Source organism: Gossypium hirsutum, chromosome D07 (genome assembly GCF_007990345.1).
Source record: "Gossypium hirsutum isolate 1008001.06 chromosome D07, Gossypium_hirsutum_v2.1, whole genome shotgun sequence".
NCBI classification, from domain to species: Eukaryota; Viridiplantae; Streptophyta; class Magnoliopsida; order Malvales; family Malvaceae; genus Gossypium; species Gossypium hirsutum.
Window position 1 is genome coordinate 34,609,565 of NC_053443.1, and position 27,913 is coordinate 34,637,477.

At 30.3% G+C, this 27,913-nt stretch overlaps 2 protein-coding genes and 1 long non-coding RNA gene across 4 annotated transcripts; 2 read left to right on the top strand and 1 right to left on the bottom strand.

Moving 5' to 3' along the window:
- Positions 1–19,268: 19,268 nt before the first annotated feature.
- On the top strand, positions 19,269–21,057 carry LOC107954699 (probable E3 ubiquitin-protein ligase XERICO). 2 transcript variants are annotated; one of them, XM_016890333.2, is made up of 3 exons: positions 19,269–19,424; positions 20,111–20,746; positions 20,858–21,057. In XM_016890333.2, exon 2 carries the CDS (start codon positions 20,209–20,211, stop codon positions 20,695–20,697), a length of 489 nt encoding a protein of 162 aa, XP_016745822.1. In that variant the 5' UTR covers positions 19,269–19,424; positions 20,111–20,208; the 3' UTR covers positions 20,698–20,746; positions 20,858–21,057. The 2 variants fall into 2 exon arrangements, with proteins under 2 accessions (XP_016745822.1, XP_040952506.1); XM_041096572.1 differs by having other exon boundaries at positions 20,111–21,057.
- A 1,380-nt stretch (positions 21,058–22,437) lies between these two features.
- Positions 22,438–24,717, bottom strand: LOC107956169 (uncharacterized). Its single transcript, XM_016891900.2, has one exon. It carries the CDS (start codon positions 24,341–24,343, stop codon positions 22,634–22,636), a length of 1,710 nt encoding a protein of 569 aa, XP_016747389.2. The 5' UTR covers positions 24,344–24,717; the 3' UTR covers positions 22,438–22,633.
- Positions 24,718–25,281: 564 nt separating this feature from the next.
- LOC121219064 (uncharacterized) lies at positions 25,282–27,506 on the top strand. The gene is made up of 4 exons (XR_005915653.1): positions 25,282–25,984; positions 26,076–26,775; positions 26,863–26,922; positions 27,016–27,506. It is a non-coding gene; the product is annotated as an uncharacterized lncRNA (long non-coding RNA).
- The last annotated feature ends 407 nt before the right edge of the window (positions 27,507–27,913 follow it).

The window sequence follows — 27,913 nt, forward strand, 5'->3', positions numbered from 1 at the left end:
CATATCATAAACTGAAATCTGAAATAAATGTATAAGTCCAGATAAAAAATTAAGTAATTATTAAAGAGATGACCGAGCTCCTGCCACATCGACCCGCCTAAGTCTATGGGTTACTTGAAATCCAGACAAACAAACTAAACGAGTTTTCATCTCTATGTGTGTAACTTACATTCATTAATAAACAATAATACAACAAATATGATTCCAATCTTTCATAATCAGTCATTTCTAAAAAACAGATAAAAAAATAAAGAATATCAGATACAGATGCAAATTCCTACCCTCATCTGCTACACACCATCTCTATCCATCCCAACACATCATATAGGGCATTAAGCACCCATCAATCCCTACACACAGCGTAGTGATTGTATGTCACATTTTAGAACTATTGCAGCCTAGTTGCCAATCAGTTTGCGATAAATCGCTAGAATCAGAAATATTTGTGGCTTAACCACCATAATCGATAGATAATTAACTACCCTCACTAACTCCTCTATCTCAACATTCCCAACCCAATGCAGATACAAAGTTATCAGATATCAAGAGTGTATATACGGTTATCCAGACATAATTCATATACAGATATACAGATCATGATCACTTAATAGTTATCGCGTCAGATATAATCATTTAGCAATTATCGAATCAGATATAAGCATAGACAACAACTTAATTAGCCTCAGATCCTCATATATCAAGTTATATAGCCTAATTCAAATCATACGAACTCTATGGAAGGTATACATTCGATTCGATTGATGTTTATGGCCCTAGGGAAAAATTCTAAATTTTGGCCCACACGCCCATATGGATTCACATGACCTAGATGTCTGGCCCGTGTGGTCCACACGACCTAGCACACGCCTACGTGGCCCTCTTAATGTCACACACGGCCTAGCACATAGTCATGTAGCTCAAAACAGTGAGTTACACAATCTAGTACACGACCAAATGCATGCTTGTGTGACTCAAATCTCAAAATACCTCTCACACGGCCTGGTCACACGCCCATGTCTCTAGTCTGTGTGACTTTAATTCCAAAATAGTGAGTTACATGACCTGAACACACGCCTGTGTCCTTGGCCTATGTGGCCCTAATTCACAAACAATGAGTTATACAGCCTAGCACACAACTATGTGGCGTCGACAACCATGTTTCATGCATTCAAAATTTGTAGAAAATTAGGTTTTTTTACACACTTAGTATAGTTTCGAAGTAGAAACAACGTAAAAGACTTCCGAGACCTAAAATGACCATCTAAAAACCAAATTAAACAACTTAATCAACAAAAATCGTACAATTCAACACAAAACTAACTATGTCGAAAGATTCGACGTAAAACCTTCAAAAGAAACTAACACTTATCAACGAATCAATAGAAATTACTCGAATTAGCATGTTGGGATATTCGACAACAATGAGATGTGTACTTACTCGATTACATGGCAGCAACATTTTAACGGTAAGCCAAAAGGAAAGGAAGGAAAAAGAAAAAAAAAGAAAAGAGAAGGAAAAGAAGAATGAAGAAGGAGAAAAATAAGAAACAAACAATAAAAAAAAGAAAAGAAAAATTAAATTTTAAAAGAGCAATTAAACTAATTCTGCAGAGTAGCAAAAACATATCCCCGCTTTACTTATGCAAAGACTCGAACCCCTGTCCTTGAACACATAAGCAAATTACATAGCCACAAAAATAGAGACTTAATTACAACAGAAATCGACAGTCAGACATTCAAATTTTTGGGAGGTTACATGTAACATCCTAAAAATAGGGGGTTAGTATAATTGGGTTTGTGAATCGAGAGAGAGAGTGGTCATGCCTTAATTTTTGAGGTCATCTATGCATTTTTAGGAAATAAATGATGTATTTTTTTGGGGTAAGTGTTAGTGAAACGTTCCTTGAAACCCAAGTTCAAATCCCTTCTCTCGCATCATTTTTATTATTTTGCAAAATTTACCTTAAACCCTAGTATGTGGCATGCCTTGTTTTTAAAATAAATATTGCAAAATTATTTCAAGAATGAGGAAAAAGCCTAATGGTGAAAAGAAATATGAGAAAGCATGGAAATTAAAAGGTCCCAAGTTTGAATCCTTTCCCTTGTGAAATAATTAAATTTTGCAAAATCCCTTGTTTTTTTAATATGTGTGTCATCCATACCTTTGAACCCTAAGTATAAATACAACTTTTTTATTTTATTTTCCAGCCTTTAATTTAATTTTTCCCTACCCTAGCCGTTCACCATCTTCCTCTCCTCTTTTCTCTTCAATTTTCTTTCTTTCTCTCATTGTTGCCGTAGCCTACACCTCTAATTTTACCATCTCGTTCTTCTTTTTTCTGCATTAAGATTGTGCACCATCTCTTTTAATCTATTGCTTCCATTTATCCTCATCTAATTCATCCCCAAATCTAAAATCTTGAACCCCAAGATTGATTCTGAACATTGCAAAAAAAGTGTCATTGCTGTTTCTCTCAACTAGCTTGGGTAAGATCTCTTTTCCCTTCAACTTCTTGATTAATCTTATCAATTAAAAAAATTCTAGATTTTGAATTTGGGGGATTTTAAATTATTTTAAAGTTATTTTACCGGATTTTAATGAGATCTCAAACCGTTTTCAAATTCAGCCCTAATTTTGGCCACCATGGGTGGTGGTGCGTGCGCCTATGTGCAAGAAAGGGGGCTGTTTTGTTTCTTGGGTCTTGACCATATTTTTCCAGCATTAAATTTTGTTCTTAAACCCTCATAATCATACTTTAATCACATGTTAATTAGGGAGAGACATTCTTGATCAATTAGCCAATCGGATCCCACAAATCGTGAAGCATAAGTGCAATTAAGGATAACTAGTTTGTTATTTCGACATAGTTGTTGGGTAAAGGTTATGAATTGATTAAATGAAGGAATTTAATCATTAATTAGCTACTAATTTCTAGTATATTATTGAATTAGGTTCTGACCCAAATGCCCCATATCATCCGTAAAGGCGAAGAACGATTGTACGTACAGTTCTCATAGATACAGTGTAAGGAATCTAACTAGTTTGGATTCATAAAATAGTTATAATTTCAATGATTGGTTTGAACTCATAAGTGGGTGTTTGGGGGATGGTTTAGTGGTAAATTGATTGAATTTATACTGAATTTTGGTTTAGGTTCGTTTAAGGAATTATTAAGGAAAATTAGAAGATTCGCTAATGTGCTGCGAGGAAGCAAAAAATAAAGTATGGGTCCTAAACTCATAAAATTGTTTGAAAATGTTAAATATCATGTTATGTTTGATAAATTAGCTTACTGATTGGATTGGCTTAATTGTCAAATTATTGATTCTGTGAGTGGCCGAACTAGGTATGTTTCGAGCCTTAAAAGAAACTGCTAGTTTGATAGTATGAATGTTTGATTGAGTTTGTAATTGCATATTTGAGTTATGAGATATGAGAATGCTTGACTGAATGATATAATGTGTTGAGATATTAAGTTTATGTATGATTTAAACAAATGAGATATTTGTTATATTGTGTACTAAAAAGGGTGCTATTTATTCACAATGAAAATCCGTAAAGTATGTGAAATTAAACGATATTGATTGATACCAACACAATGGTAATTTGAAAGATTGGAACATTGTTTCCATTTACTGAAAGTATGTGATTATTGAGGACATGCTGAGTATGTCAAATGAATGTGAAAAGTATTAAGATATGATTATATATGAGATTGTATGACATATTGCATATGAATTGGGTTGGGATTTTGTGGTTGACGAAAGAGTTCCGTGGAGTACTGGTGGCATATTAAGTCTGCATTATTCGTAGTCAGTGCACTGCACCTGGAGTACTGAGGGGGATAGAGATTTATCACATTTTTACTGGCAGCTTGTCTGCATTTTTACTGGCAAAATTTTTTACATATTATTATCGGTGGTTTTAACCACAACAGGCTTAATCCCATAATGTTTTGGAGTTCGAATGACGGGTTCTAGGGAACTCGTGATGTGTAGCGGATGGTATGGGTAGGAACCTTTTTGCATTGCATCATGCTCACAACATAATTGTATGTTATTGATTTAGGCTATACATTATATTGTGTTGTATTGAATGGTATCAAAATTAATGATTGTTACTCGAATGAATGATGACCCATGCTCATACACCGTTTGACATTAATTTGATAATGGCTATGTAATGATATGAAATTCTAATGATGGTTCTATGTTCTTCTGTTAATACTATTATGTTTCACTGTATTTGATATTTATGTTTTTGCCCTTTTAAATAATTGTTCGACTTACACTGAGCTTTTCATAAGCTCACCCCCTAATAGCATTTAACTTTTCAGGTAAACCTCGAAAGTAGGACCAGACTTGGCATTCAGAAAATCTCCTTGGACCTTGGACTATTCTTAATAAGTATTATTAAGTCTTTATTGATTTTGGTTTGTAATTTTTAATTATTTATAGTCTGTGGCTTGGTAACTTTTCTTCTGGGATTTTTTCATGCATGGATTACTCAAGCATAATAATCGGATAATGCATGATATTAGGCTTAAGTAAAATTTGATATTGTTCCCTAGTTTCCGCTGCATTGTAAAGGAACCATTTTTGAAAAATAAATCGATAAGGCAACTAAGTTTCCAAAATGACTTGAAAAATGATTTTTCTACTGCATTAGTTTAACATCGAGTTTTTTTTTTAAAGAAGAGCGACAAGAAAACCGTTTTTTTAAAACTACACTATCAACAATAAAATGAATCATAAGTATGCACGACCTAATGAATGAATGCTTTTAAGCTAACTCAAAGTTAAATACAATTTTCTCTAAAATGAGTTTATTTAAGGTCTTCAAAAGTAACATAAGTTAGCTTAGTCATTTCGGTGGCCAATGTAGCCTTCTCAATCTAGCCATAATGTCTAAGCCAGGTGTGGGAGGTTAAATTTAGTGGTATCAGATCCTTGGTTCAAAACCTTAGACTGATTTCTAATTTTCAAAAATGAGTCTGCATGCATACATACATGAAAAGGGGTGTTTGGGGAAAAAAAGCCACGATTAATTTTGAAAATGATATTATACAAAGAAAATCATGTCTGAGACTCCGATGCCAGTTGCTATAGAAAAGATACTGTTAAGTTATAGGTAAACACTTGAGGTGTATTATTGTAGACATAGAAGTGAAATAGTTAGTATTTAATTTTTCTTTAAAACTATATAAGATAGGAAACTGAAAATTGATTGAAGTTAGCTAGTGATTTTTTTTTCTGAAATTGTAGATCAAATTTAAGATCGTAGGATACATAATGAACAACAGTAGAATGAGGAACCATGGGGCTTAACGTCAAGCTGCCAAGTTGAGTCATTTTTTTTCAAGAAATTGTGCCTAACCTTGAGATGAATGACATCGTGATTGCGCCTACTTCTAAAGGAGAAAACCAGGAGGTTGGGGATGATGCAGTGTCCCAAGTGATATTGGGAGTCTTAGAAAATGTTTTCAAGATAATGGTTGAAAGGACTAATATGGAGGGAGAAAGTAAACGCTTAGAGTGCAAGAGAAAGGAAAAGATTAAAGTTTGAAAAATGAGAGAGTTTGCTTCCACTTGTCCAAATCTACGACCTTTAAAAAGGGCCAGAGGAGCCAGACCTCAATGAAATGTTGTAGTAGTTATTACTGGAGAAACTGTTAGATTAGCTAAGGTTCCAAATTGTAGATATTGTGGTAAGCGTAATCTAGTAGAGTTTTTGTTAAAATTGGGAATTGGGGTAGAGGTATCTGTTAGTAACGTTTCTGTAATTAGATCTGCAAGATATATGTTGGGAATTTAAGGAGACGCATTGTCTAGAAGTGTGTTGGAATCAAAGTTGCGCAACGAAAGCTTGGTGGCCCAATTTGAAGGAAAATGACTAACAGATTTTGTGACTAAGAAAATTTTGAGGAAGAAATTTCTTTAAGGAGGGGAGAATTATAACATCCCAAAAATCGGGGGTTAGTAGAATCGAGTTTGTGAATCGAGAGAGAGTGGTCATGCCTTAATTTTTTAGTTTATCTATGCATTTTTAGGAAATAAATGAGGTATTGGTTTCTTGAACAAGTGTTAGTGAAACGTTCCTTGAAACCCAAGTTCAAATCCTTTCTCTCGCATCATTTTTATTATTTTGCAAAATTTACCTTAAACCCTAGTATGTGACATGCCTTGTTTTTAAAATAAATATTGCAAAATTATTTCAAGAATGAGGAAAAAGCCTAATGGTGAAAAGAAATATGAGAAAGCAGGGAAATTAAATGAGGTCCCAAGTTTGAATTCTTTCTCTTGCAAAATAATTACATTTTGCAAAATCCATTGGTTTTTTTAATATGTGTGTCATCCATACCTTTGAACCCTAAGTATAAATACAACTTTTTATTGTATTTTCCAGCCTTTAATTCAATTTTTCCTTACCCTAGCCGTTCACCATCTTCCTCTCCTCTTTTCTCTTCAATTTTCCTTTTTTCTCCCATTGTTGTCGTCGCCTACACCTCCCATTTTTTATAATTTCATTTTTTAATATTAAAATTTGAATTTCAAGGCAACGTTGGTTACAGAATCAAAGATAAAGTATAAATTTTTAAGAGGTTAAAATGAAAATTTATCATGTGATGCATAGCAAAGTTCTCGTGTTTTATGATTTTTTTTAATTTTATTTTAAAATATTAAAATTCAAATTTCGAGGCCAAGTCAATTATAGAACCAGAGATAAAGTATAAATTTTTAAGAGGTTAAAATGGAAATTTACAATGTGATGCATGGCGAAGTTCACGTCTGTTATGATTGTTCTCAATTTCATTTTTAAATATTGAAACTCGAATTTTGATGCGAAGTCCGTTACGGAATTAAAGATAAAATATAAAATTTTAAGTGGTTAAAATGGAAATATACAATGTGATACATAGAAAACTAATTGTGTTTTTCGCTTTTTTTAATTTTATTTTTAAAAATTAAAATTCGAAATTCGAGGCAACGTCAGTTACAAAATCAAAGATACAGTATAAATTTTTAAGAGGTTAAGATGGAAAGTTATCATGTGATGCATAGAAAACTTATTGTGTTTTATGATTTTTTTTTTAATTTCAATTTTAGATGTTAAAATTCGAATGTCGAGGCAAAGTCAATTACATAATCAAAGATAAAGTATAAATTTTTAAGAGATTAAAATAGAAATTTACAATGTGATACATAACGAAGTTCCCGTGTCTTATGATTGTTTTTAATATATTTTTAAATATTGAAACATGAATTTTGAGGCGAACTCCATTACGCAATTAAAGATAAAGTATAAATTTGTAAGTGGTTAAATGGAAATTCACCTTGTGATGCATAGAAAACTTCTCGTGTTTTATGATTTTTTATAATTTTATTTTTAAATATTAAAATTAGAACTTCGAGGCAACGTTGGTTTCAGAATCAAAGATAAAGTATAAATTTTTAAGAGGTTAAAAAGGAAATTTATCATGTGATGCATAGAAAACTTCTCGTGTTTTATGATTTTTTTAATTTCATTTTTAAATATTAAAATTCAAATTCCAAGGCCAAGTTCGTTACAGAATCAAAGATAAAGTATAAATTTTTAAGACGTTAAAATGGATATTTACCATGTGATGCTTAGCGAAGTTCTCGTGTCTTATAATCTTTTGACTTTCATTTTTAAATATTGAAACTCGAATTTTGAGTCAAAGTCCGTTACGGAATTATAGATAAGAATATAAACTTTTAAGAGGTTAAAATGGAAATTTACCATGTGATGCATAGAAAACTAATTGTGTTTTGCACTTTTTTAATTTTACTTTTAAATATTAAAATTTGAGTTTCGAGACAACGTCAGTTACAAAATAAAAGTTAAAGTATAAATTTTTAAGAGGTTATGATGGAAATTTATCATGTGATGCATAGCAAACTTTTCGTATTTTATGATTTTTTAAATTTCATTTTTAAATATTGAATTTTGAATTTTGAATTTTGAGGCAAATTCGGATAATGAATCAAAGATAAAGTATACATTTTTAAGAGGTTAAAATGGAAATTTACAATGTGATGCATAGCGAAATTCTCATGTCTTATGATTGCTTTTAATTTACTTTTAAATATTGAAACTCAAATTTTGAGGTGAAGTCTATTATGGAATTAAAGATAAAGTGTAAATTTCTAAATGGTTAAAATGGAAATTTTCAATATGATGCATAGCGAAGTTCTTGTGTCTAATGATTCTCTTTAATTTCATTTTTAAATATTGAAACTCGAATTTCGAGGCCAATTAAGTTTTAAAATCAAAGATAAAGTATAAATTTTTAAGAGGTTAAAATGAAAATGTTATAATGTGATGCATAACAAAGTTTTCGTGTCTTATGATTGTTTTTAATTATTTTGAATTATTGAAACTCGAATTTTGAGGTGAAGTCCATTATGGAATTAAAGATAAAGTGGAAATTTCTAAGTGGATAAAATGGAAATTTTCAATGTGATGCGTAGCAAAGTTCTCGTGTCTTATGATTTTTTTTAATTTCATTTTTAAATTTTGAAACTCGAATTTCAAGGCGAAGTCGGCTACAGAATTAAAGATAAAGTATAAATTTTTAAGAGGTAAAATGGAAATTTACCATATGATGCATAGCAAAGTTCTCGTGTTTTATGAGTTTTTTAATTTCATTTTTAAATATTAAAATTTGAATTTCAAGACCAAGTCGATTATAGAATCAAAGATAAAGTATAAATTTGTAAGAGGTTAAAATGGATATTTACAATGCGATGCGTAGCGAATTTCTCGTGTCTTATGATTCTTTTTAATTTCATTTTTAAATATTGAAACTCGAATTTTGAGGCGAAGTCCGTTACAGAATCAAAGATAAAGTATAAATTTTTGATAGGTTAAAATGGAAATTTACCATGTGATGCATATCAAAATTCTCGTATTTTATGATTTTTTTAAAATTTCATTTTTAAATATTAAAATTTGAATTTCGAGGCGAAGTCGGTTATAGAATCAAAGATAAAGTATAAATTTTTAAGAGGCTAAAATGGAAATTTACCATATGATGCATAGTGAAGTTCTCGTGTCTTATGATTCTTTTTAATTTCATTTTTAAATATTGAAACTCGAATTTTGAGTCGAAGTCTGTTATTGAATTATAAATAATATATAAACTTTTAAGAGGTTAAAATGGAAATTTACCATGTGATGCATAGAAAACTATTTGTGTTTTGTGCCTTTTTTAATTTTATTTTTAAATATTAAATTTCAAAATTTGTGGCAACATTGATTACAGAATAAAAGATAAAGTATAAATTTTTAAAAGGTTAAAATGGAAATTTCTCATGTGATGCATAGCACACTTCTCGTTTTATGATTTTTTCTAATTTCATTTTTAAATATTAAATTTTGAATTTCGAGGCCAAGTCTGTTACAGAATTAAAGATAAAGTATTGATAAGTCATAAAAGTAACATGTTTTTAATCCCATTCTTGATGCGTTTTTGGATGATTTATTATGTAAATTAGTGAATTTGATACTTCTAATCCTTTAAATTCATGTTTCTATACTTAGGTGAGCATAGGGGAGCGAAAAGAGCGAAAAACAAGCCAAAATCGAGCAAAAAGAGTTGTTTTCAGCATCCACACAGCGTGAACATTTTCACACGGGCTGGCCACACGCCCATGTGTCAGCTAGTGTCGATTTCGCACCATGTTTCCCTTTTACACGAAAAAACCCAATTTTTAGGGTTTCTGAGCATTCTAAAGTTTATAAATACATATTAGAAGAGGACCTAAGGAGCATGTAGAGACGATTGAAGAAATTACTCGAAGAACACCATTGGAGCCAACTCAGAAGCGGATCTCCTTCAAGATTGAAGATCTCCTTTTAACTTCTTTTGAAGTTTATTTGAATTTATTTATGTCTCGTAGTTTTTATGATTTTGAGATGTTTTCTTTTCAGATTATGAACTAAATTCCCTAGATACCTAGGGAAGATGAAACCTATGATGAATCTTATTATTTGATTTTTGAATTACAAGATAAATACTTGATTCTTGTTCTCAATTATGTATGTTTATTTCATGTTTTAATATTTTAGAGATATTAATTCATGTTTAATGTTCTTATTTCAGTGGAGCAAAAGTCTCTGTTTAAGAGTAGATCTAGCATAACTGAGTGGAGTTGCATGTAATCCTAGAAATAGGACGACATAAATCTACTGGATTAGAGTCAAATCTAATACGGGAATCCATAGATCGAGTTAATGCGACAATAGGGGTTTTAATTAGAAAGATATTTCAATTAATCAACCTAGAGTCAGTTGTTCTTACTCTCGAAAGAGATATTAACATAATTTAGGGATTTCTACGGACCAAGACACAAGTGAATAAATCGTTTAATTCAGTTTCAGAATAATAGGTTAAGTCTAGGTGGATTCTTTCCTGGGTATTGTCTATCTTATTGGTTTTATTCGATTATTTTCTTAATTCATTCTCTATTGCGTTCTTAGTAATTAGTTTAGTTAATTTTAGATTAAAAACAATCACCCCTTATCAGCTAAATAATAGAAAAAACAGTAATTACTACTACTTTTAGTCCTCATGGATACAATATTCCCTACTCACCATAGCTATACTATTGTTCGATAGGTGCTCTTGCCTTTGTCATAATTATAGTTAGTTTAGTGACCATCAAGTATAAATTTTTAAGAGGTTAAAATGGAAATTTACAATGTGTGCATAGCGAAATTCTCGTGTATTATGATTTTTTTAATTTATTTTTAAATATTGAAACTCGAATTTTGAGGCAAACTCCGTTACGGAATTAAAGATAAAGTATAAATTTTTAAGTGGTTAAAATGGAAATTTACCTTGTGTTGCATAGAAAACTTCTATTGTTTTATGAATTTTTATAATTTCATTTTTAAATATAAAAATTCAAATTTCAAGGCAATGTCGGTTACAGAATCAAATATAAAGTATAAATTTTTAAGAGGTTAAAATGGAAATTTACCATGTGATGCATATTACATAGCAAACTTCTTGTGATTTATGATTTTTTTAATTTCATTTTTAAATGTTAAAATTCGATTTTCTAGGCAAAGTCGGTTACAAAATCAAAGATACTGTATAATTTTTTAAGAGACTAAGATGGAAATTTACAATGTGATGCATAGCGAAGTTCTCGTGTCTTATGAATCTTTTTAATTACATTTTAAAATATTAAAACTCGAATTTTGAGTTGAAGTCCGTTACGGAATTATAGATAAAGTATAAACTTTTAAGAGGTTAAAATGGAAATTTACCATGTGATGCATAGAAAACTAATTGTATTTTGTGCTTTTTTTAATTTTATTTTTAAATATTAAAATTCAAGTTTCGAGACAACTTCGGTTACAAAATCAAAGTTAAAGTATAAATTTATAAGAGGTTAGAAAGGAAGTTTACCATGTGATGCATAGCGAAGTTCTCGTGTCTTATGAGTATTTTTAATTTCATTTTTAAATATTGAAACTCAAATTTTGAGAAAATGTTTGTTTCGGAATTATAGATAAAGTATATATTTTTAAGAGGTTAAAATGGAAATTTACCATGTGATGCATAGAAAACTTCTTGTGTTTTATGCTTCTTTTTTTTAATTTTATTTTTAAATATTAAAATTTGAATTTCGAGACAACTTCGGTTACAAAATCAAAGTTAAAGTATAAATTTATAAGAGGTTAAAAAGGAAGTTTACCATGTGATGCATAGCGAAGTTCTCGTGTCTTATGAGTATTTTTAATTTCATTTTTAAATATTGAAACTCAAATTTTGAGAAAATGTTTGTTACGGAATTATAGATAAAGTATATATTTTTAAGAGGTTAAAATGGAAATTTACCATGTGATGCATAGAAAACTTCTTGTGTTTTATGCTTTTTTTAATTTTATTTTTAAATATTAAAATTCAAGTTTCGAGACAACTTCGGTTACAAAATCAAAGTTAAAGTATAAATTTATAAGAGGTTAAAAAGGAAGTTTACCATGTGATGCATAGCGAAGTTCTCGTGTCTTATGAGTATTTTTAATTTCATTTTTAAATATTGAAACTCAAATTTTGAGAAAATGTTTGTTACGGAATTATAGATAAAGTATATATTTTTAAGAGGTTAAAATGGAAATTTACCATGTGATGCATAGAAAACTTCTTGTGTTTTATGCTTCTTTTTTTAATTTTATTTTTAAATATTAAAATTTGAATTTTAAGTCAACGTCGATTACAGAATCAAAGATAAAGTATACATTTTAAAGAGGTTAAAATGAAAATTTATCATGTGATGCATAGCAAGCTTCTCGTGTTATATGATTTTCTAATTTGATTTTTAAATATTAAAATTCAAATTTCGACACCAAGTCTAATAGAGAATCAAAGTTAGAGTATAAATTTATAAGAGGTTAAAATGGAGACTTACAATGTGATGCATAGCTAAGTTCTCGTGTCTTATGATTGTTTTAAATTTATTTTAAGATTTTGAAACTCGAATTTTCAGGCGAACTCCGTTACGAAATTAAAGTTAAAGTATAAATTTTTAATTGGTTAAAATGGAAATTTACCATGTAATGCATATAAAACTTCTCGTGTTTTTTGATTTTTTGTAATTTCATTTTTAGATATTAAAATTTGAATTTAGAGGCAACGTCGGTTAACGAATAAGAAATAAAGTTTGAATTTTTAAGAGGTTAAAATGGAAATTTATCATGGGATACATAGCAAAGTTCTCGTGTTTTATGATTTTTTTAAATTTCATTTTTAAATATTAAAATTCGAATTTCAAAGCCAAGTCAATTTGAGAATCAAAGATAAAGTATAAATTTTTAAGAGGTTAAAATGGAAATTTACAATGTAATGCATAGCGAAGTTCTCGTGTCTTATGATTGTCTTTAATTTATTTTAAGATTTTGAAACTCGAATTTTGAGGCAAACTCCGTTACGGAATTAAAGATAGAGTATAAATTTTTAAGTGGTTAAAATGGAAATTTATCATATGATGCATAGCAAAGTTCTCGTGTTTTATGAGTTTTTTAATTTCATTTTTAAATATTAAAATTTGAATTTCGAGGCCAAGTCGATTATAGAATCAAAGATAAAGTATAAATTTGTAAGAGGTTAAAATGGATATTTACAATGCGATGTGTAGCAAAGTTCTCGTGTCTTATGATTCTTTTTTAATTTCATTTTCAAATATTAAATTATGAAATTCGAGGTGAAGTCGGTTATAGAATCAAAGATAAAGTATAATTTTTTAAGAGATTAAAATGAAAATTTACCATGTGATGCATAGCGAAGTTCTCATGTCTTATGATTCTTTTTAATTTCATTTTTAAATATTGAAACTCCAATTTGACTCGAAGTCCGATACGGAATTATAAATAAAGTATAAACTTTTAAGAGGTTAAAATAGAAATTTACCATGTGATGCATAGAAAACTATTAGTGTTTTGCGCTTTTTTAATTTTATTTTTAAATATTAAAATTCGAGTTTGAAGGCAACGTCGGTTATAGAATCAAATATAAATTTTTAAGAGGTTAAAAAGGAAATTTACCATATGATGCATAGCAAAGTTCTCGTGTTTTATGATATTTTTTAATTTTATTTTTAAATATTAAAATTTGAATTTCAAGGCAATGTCAATTACAGAATCAAAGATAAAGTATAAATTTTTAGGAGGTTAAAATAGAAATTTACCATGTGATGCATACCGAAGTTCTTGTGTCTTATGATTCTTTTGAATTTCATTTTGAAAAATTGAAATTCGAAATTTGAGTTGAAGTCCGTTACGCAATTATGGATAGAGTATAAACTTTTAAGAGGTTAAAATGGAAATTAATCATGTGATGCATAGAAAAGTAATTGTGTTTTGTGCTTTTTTTAATTTTATTTTTAAATATTAAAATTCGAGTTTCGAGGCAACATCAGTTACAGAATAAAAGTTAAAGTATAAATTTTTAAGAGGTTAAGATAGAAATTTATCATGTGATGCATAGCAAAATTTTCGTGTTTTATGATTTCTTATATTTCATTTTTAAATATTAAAATTCAAATTTCGAGACAAAGTCAATTACGGAAGATAAAGTATACAATTTTAAGAGTTTTAAATGGAAATTTACAATGTGATGCATAGTGGAATTCTCGTGTCTTATGATTGTTTTTAATTTATTTTTAAATATTGAAACTTGAATTTGGAGGCTAACTTCGTTACGGAATTAAAGATAAAGTATAAATTTGTAAGAGGTTAAAATGGATATTTAAAATGGATTTTTTAAATTTCACTTTTAAATATTAAAATTTGAATTTCATGGTCAAGTCAATTATAGAATCAAATATAAAGTATAAATTTTTAAGAGGTTAAAGCGGAAATTTACCATGTGTTACATAGAAAACTTCTTGTGTTTTATGCTTTTTTTAATTTCATTTTTAAATATTAAAATTTGAATTTCAAGGTAACGTCGATTACAGAGTCAAAGATAGAGTATAAATTTTAAAGAGGCTAAAATGGAAATTTATCATGTGATGTATAGCAAGCTACTCGTATTTTATGACTTTTTAATTTGATTTTTAAATATTAAAATTCGAATTTCGAGCCCAAGTCAGTTAGAGAATCAAAAATAAAGTATAAATTTTTAAGAGGTTAAAATGGAAATTTACAATGTGATACATAGCGAAGTTCTCGTGTCTTATGATTGTTTTCAATTTATTTTAAGATTTTGAAACTCAAACTTTGAGGCAAACTCCGTTACGGAATTAAAGATAAAGTGTAAATTTTTAAGTGGTTAAAATTCTCTTGTTTTATGAGTCTTTATAATTTCATTTTTAAATATTAAATTTTGAATTTCAAGGCAACGTTGGTTACAGAATCAAATATAAAGCATAAAATTTTTAAGAGCTTAAAATGGAAATTTACCATATGGTGCATAGCGAAGTTCTCAAGTCTTATGATTCTTTTTAATTTCATTTTTAAGTATTGAAACTCAAATTTTGAGTCAAAGTCCGTTACGAAATTATAGATAAAGTATAAACTTTTAAGAGGTTAAAATGGAAATTTACCATGAGATGCATAGAAAACCACTTGTGTTTTGCGCTTTTTTTAAATTTTATTTTAAAATATTAAAATTCAAATTTTGAGGCAGCTTCGGTTACAGAATAAAAGATAAAGTATAAATTTTTAAGAGGTTAAAATAGAAATTTATCATGTGATACATTGCAAACTTCTCGTACTTTATGATTTATTTTTTAATTTCATTTTTAAATATTAAAATTTGAATTTCGAGGCCAAGTCGGTTATAGAATCAAAGATAAAGTATTAATTTTTAAGAGGTTAAAATAGAAATTTACAATGTGATTCATAGAGTAATTCTGGTGTCTTATGATTTTTTAATTTATTTTTAAATTTTGAAACTCGAATTTTGAGGCGAACTCCATTACGGAATTAAAGATAAAGTATAAATTTTTAAGTGGTTAAAATGAAAATTTACCTTCTGATGCATAGAAAACTTCTCTTGTTTTATGATTTTTTATAATTTCATTTTTAAACATTAAAATTTGAATTTTGAGGCGACATCTGTTATAGAATCAAATATAAAGTATAAATTTTTAAGAGGTGAAAATGGAAATTTACCATGTGATGCATAGCATACTTCTCGTGATTTATGATTGTTTTTAATTTCATTTTTAAATATTAAAATTCAATTTTCTAGGCAAAGTCGGTTAAGAAATCAAAGACACAGTATAAATTTTTAAGAGATTAAGATGGAAATTTACAATGTGTTGCATAGCGAAGTTCTAGTGCCTTGTGAATCTTTTTAATTTCTTTTTTAAATATTGAAACTCAAATTTTGAGTTCAAGTCCATTACGGAATTATATATAAAGTATAAACTTTTAAGAGGTTAAAATGAAAACTTACCATGTGATGCATAGAAAACTAATTGTGTTTTCCGCTTTTTGTAATTTTATTTTTAAATATTAAAATTCGAGTTTTAAGGCAACGTTAGTTACAAAATCAAAGATAAAGTATAAATTTTTAAGAGGTTAAAAAGGAAATTTACCATGTGATGCATAGTGATGTTCTCGTGTCTTATGAATCTTTTTACTTTCATTCTTAAATATTGAAACTCGAATTTTGGGGCAAAGTTCGTTACGAAATTATAGATAAAGTATATATTTTTAAGAGGTTAAAATGGAAATTTACCATGTGATGCATAGAAAACTTCTTGTGTTCTATGCTTTTTTTTTATTTCATTTTTAAATTATTAAAATTCGAATTTCAAGGCAATGTCGATTACAGAATCAAAGATAAAGTATAAATTTTAAAGAGGCTAAAATAGAAATTTATCATATGATGCATAGCAAGCTTCTCGTGTTTTATGATTTTTAATTTGATTTTTAAATATTAAAATTCTAAATATAAGGCAACGTTGGTTACAGAATCAAAGATAAAGTACAAATTTTTAAGAGGTTAAAATGAAAATTTATAATGTGATGCATAGCGAAGTTCTCGTGGCTTATGATTGTTTTTAATTTATTTTAAGATTTTGAAACTCGAATTCTGAGGCAAACTCCGTTACGGAATTAAAGATAAAGTATAAATTTTTAAGTGGTTAAAATTGAAATTTACCATGTGATGAATAGAAAACTTCTCATGTTTTATGATTTTTTATAATATCATTTTAAAATTTTAAAATTCGAATTTCGAGGCAATGTCGGCTACAGAATGAAATATAAAGTATAAATTTTGAAGTGGTTAAAATGGAAATTTACCATGTGATGCATAGCAAACTTCTCGTGATTTATGATTTTTTTAATTTCATTTTTAAATATTAAAATTTAATTTTCTAAGCGAAGTCGGTTACAGAATCAAAGATTCAATATAAATTTTTAAGAGGTTAATATGGAAATTTACAATGTGATGCATAGTGAAGTACTTCTTGTGTCTTATTAATCTTTTTAATTTCATTTTTAAATATTGATACTCAAATCTCGAGGCGAAGTCCGTTACAGAATCAAAGATAAAGTATAAATTTTTAAGAGGTTAAATTAGAAATTTACCATGTGATGCGTAGAAAACTAATTGTGTTTTGCGCTTTTTTTAATTTTATTTTTAAATATTAAAATTCGAGTTTTAAGGCAACGTCGGTTACAAAGTCAAAGATAGAGTATAAGTTTTTAAGAGGCTAGAAAGGAAGTTTGCCATGTGATGCATAGCGATGTTCTCGTGTCTTATGAGTCTTTTTAATTTCATTTTTAAATATTGAAACTCGAATTGTGGGGCAAAGTTCGTTACAGAATTATAGATAAAGTATATATTTTTAAGAGGTTAAAATGAAAATTTACCATGTGATGCGTAGAAAACTTCTTGTGTTTTATGCTTTTTTTTAATTTCATTTTTAAATATTAAAATTCAAATTTGAAGGCAACGTCGGTTACAGAATCAAAGATAAAGTATAAATTTTGAAGATGTTAAAATAGAAATTTATCATGTGATGCATAGCAAGCTTCTCGTGTTATATGATTTTTTAATTTGATTTTTAAATATTAAAACTCGAATTTCGAGGCCAAGTTAGTTAGAGAATCAAAGATAGAATATAATTTTTTAATAGGTTAAAATGGAAATTTATAATGTGATGCATAGCGAAGTTCTCGTGCCTTATGATTGTTTTTAATTTATTTTTAGATTTTGAAACTCGAATTTTGAGGCGAACTGTTACTAAATTAAAGATAAAGTATAAATTTTTAAGTGGTTAAAATGGAAATTTACCATGGGATGTATATAAAACTTCTTGTGTTTATGATATTTTTATAATTTCATTTTTAAATAGTAAAATTCGAATTTCGAGGCAACGTTAGTTACAGAATCAAAGATAAAGTATAAATTTTTAGTGGTTAAAATAGAAATTTATCATGTGATGCATAGCATAGTTCTCGCGTTTTATGATTTTTTTTAATTTCATTTTTAAGTATTAAAATTCAAATTTTGAGGCCAAGTCGATTACAGAATCAAAGATAAAATATAAATTTTTAAGAGGTTAAAATGGAAATTTACAATGTGATGCATGGCGAAGTTCTCGTCTGTTATGATTGTTTTCAATTTCATTTTTGAATATTGAAACTCGAATTTTGAGGTGAAGCCTGTTACGGAATGAAAGAAAAAATATAAATTTTTAAGTGGTTAAAATGAAAATTTACAATGTGATGAATGGAAAACTAAATGTGTTTTGTGTTTTTTTTAATTTTATTTTTAAATGTTAAAATTTGAAATTCGAGGCAACCTCGATTACAGAATTAAAGATAAAATATAAATTTTTAAGAGGTTTAGATGGAAGTTTATCATGTGATGCATAGCAAATTTGTCGTGTTTTATGATTTTTTAAATTTCATTTTTAAATATTAAAATTCGAATGTCAAGGTAAAGTCAGTTACAAAATCAAAGATAAAGTAAAAATTTTTAAGAGGTTAAAATAAAAATTTACAATGTGATGCATAGCGAAGTTCTCGTGTCTTATAATTGTTTTTAATATATTTTTAAATATTGAAATTGGCAAACTCTGTTGCACAATTAAAGATAAAATATAAATTTTTATAAATTCATATTTAAATATGAAAACTCGAATTTTAAGGTAAAATCAATTATGAAATTAAAGATAAAATATAAATTTTTAAGAGGTTACCATCCTATTAGTTTATAAGGGTTATGAAGTAGTATTATTATTGTTAGTGGGTGAAAGCCACCGCCTGCCGCTTATCTAAATCGCTGCTCAAATGATCAAATTGGTTAGTAACATTACTGAACTATTGAAATTAAGTTTTGAATTTCGATAAAAATATTGCAGTAATCCATTAAATCAAATGATGGGGAACTTCATTTACTTATGATTCTTTCTATCCATTCAACACTATTCTAAAATAATTGTTATGAGAAATGATTAAAAATAGTAATGATTCCATTCTCAAAATAGTAATCTTTTGTAAAAAATGGGAACTTTGTATCTGAAAATGTGAAAGATGGTTTCTTTTACCTTTCCTCTTTTAGCTGCTGCAATTCTATAACTTCTAATTAAAGATTTTTTTCTTTTGAGGGTAAAAAAGAGAAAAGAAACGAAAGTTTAGTTATAAGCTTAAGCTTGAAGGCACAAAAGATTATAAACTGAAGTAGTAAAAATTATATTGATGATATAAAGTAACCATGGTTAAAGGGTTTATAGAGTCCGGAAAACCCGGAAGGCTAACCACAGTTTGTTTTTAGAGTTAGGGTGGGGGGATTGCTATATAAGCAGAGAAGGATGGCAGAGCAGCCATCACCTCACTTCAGAAAAGCTTACATGTTTACTTTCTGTTAAAACCCAGTTTTCTTTTCCTTATGCTTCACTGATCCCATGAAAATTTGTCCTCTTTTTGTGTAAGTTCCTTTGCTTTTGAACAAACGCAAATCTTTTTACTCTTTTAAAGCTGCTTGTTCTATGTTTAAAGAAATGTTGGTTTTCTTACTATGAATCAAAGGAAAGATACTAAGGGTAACTTTATGGGGTTTTTGTTATTATGAATGAAAATGTTAGATCTCATTTAACTTTGTTTATGTTTTCTCTCTCTTTTTTTTTTTGGGTTTTCTATTTGGGATTTGATTTTTCTTTTTAATTTATCTTTTCCAATTTGGAAATATGATATCTTTTGCTTTCCCCTTTTTGTTTTCCCTATTTTGACCATGATTATCACCATCACCAAGGTTTGAACATGGCTAGATCTTAATTATAAGAAAGCTTTTGAAAGGTGTTCCATTTAGCATTGATCTTTGTGGGGGGTGTTAGCTTTTTAGGCTGCCAAGTCCCAATTCTCATGTTGGATTCTTTTAATTTGAAAATCACATACTATGATTTGATCTTTTCAATTTCTTTGATATTTTAATATTCATGGCAATATGGTTGGAATCAAACTCTTTATTTAAACCTTTGATCATCAATTTGTTTATCTTTGAGGTTGTATTCATGTGAGTTTTGTGAATTAAAAGCTTGATTACCTTCTTTTGTTTTTTGTGCATTGAATTTATATTCAATGAATGCTATTCTAATGGAGGTTTTATGTTTCCAGGTCATATATATCTGCAAGAGAGTGACATCATTTATATCCTTAACTTGTTCATACAATCATTTGTTCGAATACACATAGCTTAATCTTGATACAAAAGAATGGGTCTCTCAAGTCTCCCAGCCCCATCAGAAGGAGTGCTATGTGTACTCTTGGTAAACACAGCTTTATCCATATCTATGGTTAAAGGCATAATTCGATCAATCCTTCACGTTGTCGGTATCCATCTCTCCTCCTCCTCGTCCTCCTCCTCCTCGTCATCATCATCATCACCGCCATCCTCGGATCTTATTGAAATCCCTGCGGTATCATTCGACATCAGCATCGGTAATGCTGATAGTTACATTAAAGAGTTCCGGAGCAGGATGCCATCGACCCGGTACGATGCGGTATGTAGCGGCAGTCAACCGGAGCATGACTGTTCAGTTTGCCTGACTAGGTTCGAACCAGAATCAGAGATTAACCGCTTGTCCTGCGGTCATCTGTTTCACAAGGTATGCTTGGAAAAGTGGTTGAACTATTGGAATGTCACATGCCCTCTTTGCAGGAACGCTCTGCTGCCCGAAGATGATCCGGCCTACTTTTGGTGAGCATGCGGAGATTTTCGAATTTTCCATGTACAGCGCGTTTATTGTACAGGTATTTTAAATGAAACGATGCCGCCCTCGGATTAGCGTTAAGCGGAGTGTGGTTATTACCCGCGAGATGTGGTGATGTTTTTGTTACTGAATGTACATTTACTTTTTTCAGGGTTTCTGAACTTGTATGCTCATCTCACTTATGTTCGGTTCATCCAGATTTTGTTATGTCTCCTGTTTTCGATTAGTGGAATCAAAATCTGGTGACAGACAGGATTACTGCCTTGTAATGGCTGTAGCTGTTGTTGTGTAATATGATAATGTCAGGTTTCTGATGTTATTTTTTTATGGTATCTCTTGCAATTTATGTTTTATATGGTGTTATGAAGTGGACAAAAGGTTGAGCTGAGCTATCACTCATATTAACAGTAGAGAAAAAACAGTTATGTCACACGTTTGGGTACAACCTACATTCATGCCTAATTTTGGGCAGTGGAAAGAGCCTGAAGAGATGTTTGGTCTTTCAGGCTTAAAAAACCACCTTTTTTCAACTCTTAGCCTTGCCTTCCATCTCCAAAGTTTTCAGTCTTGGACATCTTTCAAGGGAAAGAGCAGGTTGTACAGTTTTTTTTTCTCAAACATTTGAAGACACGTAATTGGATTTTTTTCATGGGATAAAAGAGAGGGTTTGATTTTATTCTGAAAGAAATTGTGTTCAAAATCGGAACATGAAACAGAAGCCAAAAAAAAAAAACTTGGCATAGTTTAGCACTTTCTACCGAACATTGTGTTGTCTCGACCGGTACGTAATACATGCTCTTTTCTTTTTCCTGTAAAAATTTCTATATATTTCTATAATTTCGGTTCATTATTGGCTGATATTTTAAATTAATTTTTATTTATTAAAAATACTTTTTATATTTTGTTTACTCCCATTTTTACATTTAAATTTAAAAATAAATTATAATTATTATATTATTTGAATTTAATTAATAAATTTAAAATTTATATTTTCATATAAATATATCTATCTGCATGTTGGAATTTAGAGACATTTATATGTATATATTATATTATAAAATAAAATAAAAATTAGACTATAAATATGTAATAAAATAATATTTGAGAAATACTGGTCAATGCGAAATAATACATTAGAACACACAGTTACCATTACATACTAGAACAAAAGTTATACTCCAACCAATATAATACTAACCACTTCAATTTAAATGCAACAATCACCAGATATGATGATGATGATGAACTCATGGTTCAAGAATCCGAACTAATGGTCAAACCAATTAGACCATTTGTTCTTAATCTGACACCGATTTTCAGTCCTATTTTTTTTTACCGGTTCATCTTGTTTAAAATTTAATAAAATATTAAGAAAAGCATAAAAATTAATATATATATATATATTAAAAATTATAAAATATAGTTTGATCGGTTCAACTAATTTGTACCGTTTCACAGATCAACCAAGATAACCCTACCACCGACCTGAAGCAACATTGATTACAAGCTCTTCTCTTCCGTCATGTCTTGTATCTTGATTCTGATGTAAGAAACAAATTGCCTTAAACCCTAAATGAACAAGAGCATAATATCCACGAACCAAGGTTTAGGATTCTATAGAAAGTAAAAAACCAATTTAAAAGGGTAATCTAAATGGCAAATTTCAACACACACTACAATAATACCAAAAGGTCCATGAAAAGAGTTGACAAAGAAAAGTGCAACCTGGTCTAAAAACCTCAAAATGATGTAAGTCCTCAAACACTGATAATAAATATTGTACAAGTACAAAATTCAAAAATGCCACCAGATGATAATACGGTACTACGTAAGGCATAAATTTTATTAAAGGCAGCAAAGATAGTTAAAAATACACGTGGATATGCCTTGATGTTGTGATGAAGTCTCGGACTGGATTCGTAGGGTTTTAACTGGATGCAGTATTGCAAGTGTTGATACCGTCTTTGCAATCGTTGGTCAGTTCGTTGAAAGTCTCAATCTGTTTCTTCCCTCTCAAGAGAACTTCTGTATCGACAGAGACCCTCATGTAACCGTCAAATTCAACTGGTACTCCGTTGTTAAGGTTTTTTGTTTCTGAATACCACTCACTGTTCTCATCCCAAAGATCCTTATATTCATCAAGAAAGTGAGTTGAATATTTGTCTTTAAGAGGATCAAAGAAGGATGTATCAGGTTCATTTGTTGCAATATAAACATTCCTCCCATCTTCAATCTTATTCTGCAAGGTTGAGATAAGGGCATCAGGTGAGGTATCTTGGGCAAGATTAGGCCACAGGTCCCTGTTCCTCGCCTTCTCCCCTCTCACAATGTGAACAGAGTCATAATCCCAGTTCAACTTTGACGCAATTGCCGACACTATATCCATCAACCTCCTTGATTTCCATACCAGATGCCATGGCCTTTGAACAACAGACTCAGTCTCTCCTTCACAAACCCTGTACCAGTAATTATCAGGCTCCACCAATCCAAACTTTCTCATAATCAAAGAATCCTTTACCTCAGAAAGCTTCATTGGCGTCACCCTAAAATCCTCAACAAGATGAAGACTCAAGCCATCTTTCTTTTGCCATTTATTCCAGTCTTGCCAAAACTGCTCGTGATCCAAAACTGATGCGGCCTCCTTCAGATGCTCAAAATCAAAGTAAAACCTGAAATCCTTCCCTTCCTCATCCTGATTTGAGGAAGTATAAATTGAAGATAAACAAAGTTTCAAATCCATAACCAAAGTCCGATTCAAATATTGCGCTTCACCCAATGCACACAAGAAGCTCCACAAGTAATGGTTCATGCTCTTGCACCTATCTCCACCACCCACATAAATCAAATACTTCCCACGACTAAATGCATTTTCAGACTCGACCACTGGAAGCAAATCATTCACTGTTTCCCCAACAACAGGCAAAGCCGCAACAACTTGCTCCTGCCTACCAGATGTCTTCTCAAATCCAGGCTTTTGATTCTTATTCTTCCTCTTCCTTGCATTCACACCTGAATGATAATCCCCAATGCTCAACACACTAAGTGTACAATTCTCAGATCTATTAATCACAAACCGCCTATAATCCTTATAAAAAGCAGCTGTCTTCCCTTCCTTAGGCCTAAACCGCCAGGCCATATCACAAGTATTCTCCTCAGGCCCTGGTGCTGGCTTTCCAAACCGATAAAAATGTATATCCTTAAAACGCTCAATAGCCTCCTTCATCATCAAATGGAACACTTCTGGGTCCCTACAATTAAGTGGTTTTCTCGGATCACCCTCGCATTCGGATGAACTAGTTTGGTCAGTACGCTCCTCCTTGATTTCTACTACATCCGTCACATTGATAAAAGTGGCAAATGCAGTCTGGTTGGCGGCCATAAAGTCCTCTCCGGTTTTAACAACCGTGTTATCCGATTGGAAGGTGGCATTTGATGTGGACGTGAGGAAAGTCGTGAGCTTGGTGGAAGGGTGGAAAAGAGGGTCCTCAGGCTCATAAGTAGCAGCTATAATGGTGAAAACTAGGACACCAATTACAAATATAGTGAAACAAAGATTGCCAATCATATGCAAAGCATTTTGTCCTAGATTCTCAGGCCTAAAGCTTCCAGTTCTAGATAACCCAGGACGACCCAACATCCTGAATGAGCTAAAATGACCTTACAATAAACTAAATCTAGTTATTAAGGAAAAAGCAAAAGAACCCAAACTACTAAAATTCAAGAATTCAGCAATAAGATCAAGGCTCTACAGATCTGGGGTTCATAGATCTTGAAACTCAAAAAGCGGCAAGCAATCTAAAGAACTTGACTTACCTTTCTGAAGGTGAGGCCAAAAGCAAAGAGAAGATGCAGTGATGAAATTGAAAATCAGATTTCCTCTCTCTCATACAGTTAATGGGACAGAGGAGTTCGAGCTGGGGCTTAGTAAGATTTGCACTCAGTTTCTGCAACTTTATTTTATTTTGTTCTTTTTTTTTCCTTTAAATTTGCCCCAGTCAGAAAGAGTAGATAGGGATGATTCATTAAACTACAACGGAGAGGGAATACTCTGAGCATGGAGCGCATTGCGCACTTGATCATGATGGTTACACGTGGATTGTAAGATTATGTCGACGGCTAAGATATGTGGGCAGGCGAAGTAATTTAATTGTATTTTTTGGGTTACAGTTGACGCTTGAGATATTCACCGACAAAGCGTAACATATAATTTAAAACTTTTTTATTTAGTATAAAAAAATTATTATTTAAATTTTTTAATTTACATTATTTTTCGATTCATCTTAAAAATGAAAAATAATTAATATGGCATACTGTCATAAGTTAATAGACATTAATTTTTCATTTATTTTTAGGTGATTTAACAAATAATATAAATTTAAATGTTAAAAAAATAAAATATTAAATAAAAAATTATTTTTTTGTAAAATTGAAAGATTAAATAAATTATTATATATATTTTTTACAACACCACTAGCTAGAAAATGATAGATAGGTAAAATGTTATAAAAACCTTAAAACTTTTGTTGTGTTTTTTTAGTATAATTTAATCAATTTTTAAGGATATATAAAATATTTTGATGTTGTATTAATTTTAAAATTTTTAACTTTATACCCAAATTTTTAACAGTGTATAATATAAAAGCTTATAAACCTCTAATCAGTTTTCGATTTACTCCGTTGAATCATTACACTATTCACATTATATAGATTTTGATAGAATATATAAACATAACGTGAGAATAGGTTTTTACTAACGAAGTTGGCTAAATTAGGCTTAAAAGCGGATTTTTTTAATTAAGTTTTTAAGTCATTTTTAATATAGGGAAATAGACCATTTTAAAAGGGAGAAAGGGAAAACATGTTCGATTGGGCATGCCTTTTATATAGGTGGAAGAAAAGTTCATCTAGCTGAGCACGCTTTCCTACCACCTGTACAGAAAGCTCACCTAATTCAACACGCTTTCCATCAACGTTCATATGACTGTTGCCCTTGCAACGGTAAAAAAAAATTAAAAGGGCCAACGGTGAAATTTTTTACCTATAAATGCCCCCAAAATAATTTTTTTTCACTTAGATCCTATTCTGAATTCTTTCTAATCTCTTAACTCTCTCAATTTTCTAAGTTTTTGTTCAAAATTTTTCGATATTCTCGTGTTAAAATATTAGTTTTTTCTTTAAATTATCTTGTATTTGATTTGTTTGGATTAAGTTTTCACGAATGACAACCTCTCTAATTCGTTTCGACAATAAGCACATTTTCGCCGCTCAAGCAATAATGGTAAAATGAAAATTTAATTTTCATTATTTTCGATTAAGTTAAATTTAAAAAATATTTTTTATAAATTAAATTTTTTTGTCTTTATAAATAGGTGGACGATTGTGTTTTGGAGGCATTCATACATAATTCGGCAAAGCTTCTGATCCCTTCCATTCGTGGTTATTTGCAAGAGTTGAGATTTTTGCATGCGTCTCATATGCTTAGGGGCTGCAAACTCAATCCTAGACTCATCAGTGCATTATTGGAAAGATAGAGGCCCACGCATTTTCCATCTTCCATGCGGCGAGTGTACAATCACACTAGAGGACGTGGCATTACAACTTGGTTTGCTGGTAGATGGGTCGATCGTCACGGGAGCAACGATCATTCCCGGTAAAGAGGATTACTATGTAACATTATTGGGGAAGGTCCCAAGCATGTTTGATGGCGGTTGGATATCGATGAATTGGTTGGCGAAAAAATTTGATAAGCTTTCCGTAGATGCAATCGAGGTCGTCAAAGAATAATACGCCCGAGCATTCATCCTTTTGTTAATCGGGGGCATTTTAATGCCCAAAAAATCTTGAACACATTAGGTGGCTACTACACCTAGTAGACTTCAAAGAATATGGAAAATCGAGTTAGGAATCAGCTGTGTTGGCCACATTTTACTAGGAGCTGTGTTGGGCCACGGAACCGGATAAGATGTCAATCGGTGGTTGTCTGCTCCTGCTGTAGTCGTGGGCCTAGTAGCGGCTACCATTGTTACGTCCACGAGTGAACGACCCATACATGTTTCTATTGGTGACAAGGTAAAGATAATTTATTAATAAATACTTAGTTTGTATGGTAAGTGTTTTTATTTATCATATGTTTGAACTAACATATCGCTTTTATAGGTGGAACCATGGGCTGATTTGTTACTTATGCTACTGTTAGATCAACGCTCGGAAGTCAGAGTTTGTTACTTATTCTTTCGAACCTATATTAATCACGCAATGATTTGTAAAAAGAACTTTATAGATAACGAAATTTACAATTGTTCATTTCAGTTTGAATAGATGCTATACGCCGACACCATATCTTGTATCCAAACGGAAGTGTTGGACAATCGGAGGATGTGGAACGCGAATGTGTCGTTGATAGTGTATGCGACAGTGGAAATGCAAGAATCAGGCCAAGTAATATGGTAGTTTGGGTGGAGGCAACAAATTCCTCTGCCATTGCAAGACTTGAAGGAGCTGCACAAGGTGGACATACGCGAGAAGAACGATGAGAATTGGCGAAAGGTGCACTAGGAGTACATCGAGGCTTAAGATCGTAGGATGAATTGGGTTTAAACAAGGGTTGAAAAATATACCTTTCGGAACTAAAAAATGACGAATAGTGTTGTTGATAGGATCCTCTTCGTAGATGTTTATTCCAAGCCGCAACAATAACGTCTTGGCCTGTATGTAATCCACCCAGTCAAAGAACGAACAACAACCTATTGAACTTTTCAGATAGTATTATTTTCAAATGACTGCTAGACCTTTTTGTTTTATATTTTCTCTTGGTAACCCTAACACATTAAGGGATTATTTCTCCTTTTATTTTCTTTGATATCATATATAAAAAATAGGATTATTTCTTTATTATTAGAGAAACAAATGGAAAGTCAAGAAAAAAATTATATTCTTTCCAAAAGAATATCACTTTCCATACCCTTTTATAATTTGACCGAAGTTATTATAATTGTTTGTATTAATAATTTCAATAAACTATATGCAATTAACCTTTTATATAAATCAAATTCATATATTAATTTTAACTATGTTCTCTATTTGTGTACAACAAGTTTGTATGTATAATGTGTTCAATATATAACCATTAAATTAAATTAATTCAATAATTAATTTAATTCTGTGACAGCAAAATACAATACCAAATGTATTTGGATTCTGTTTGCTT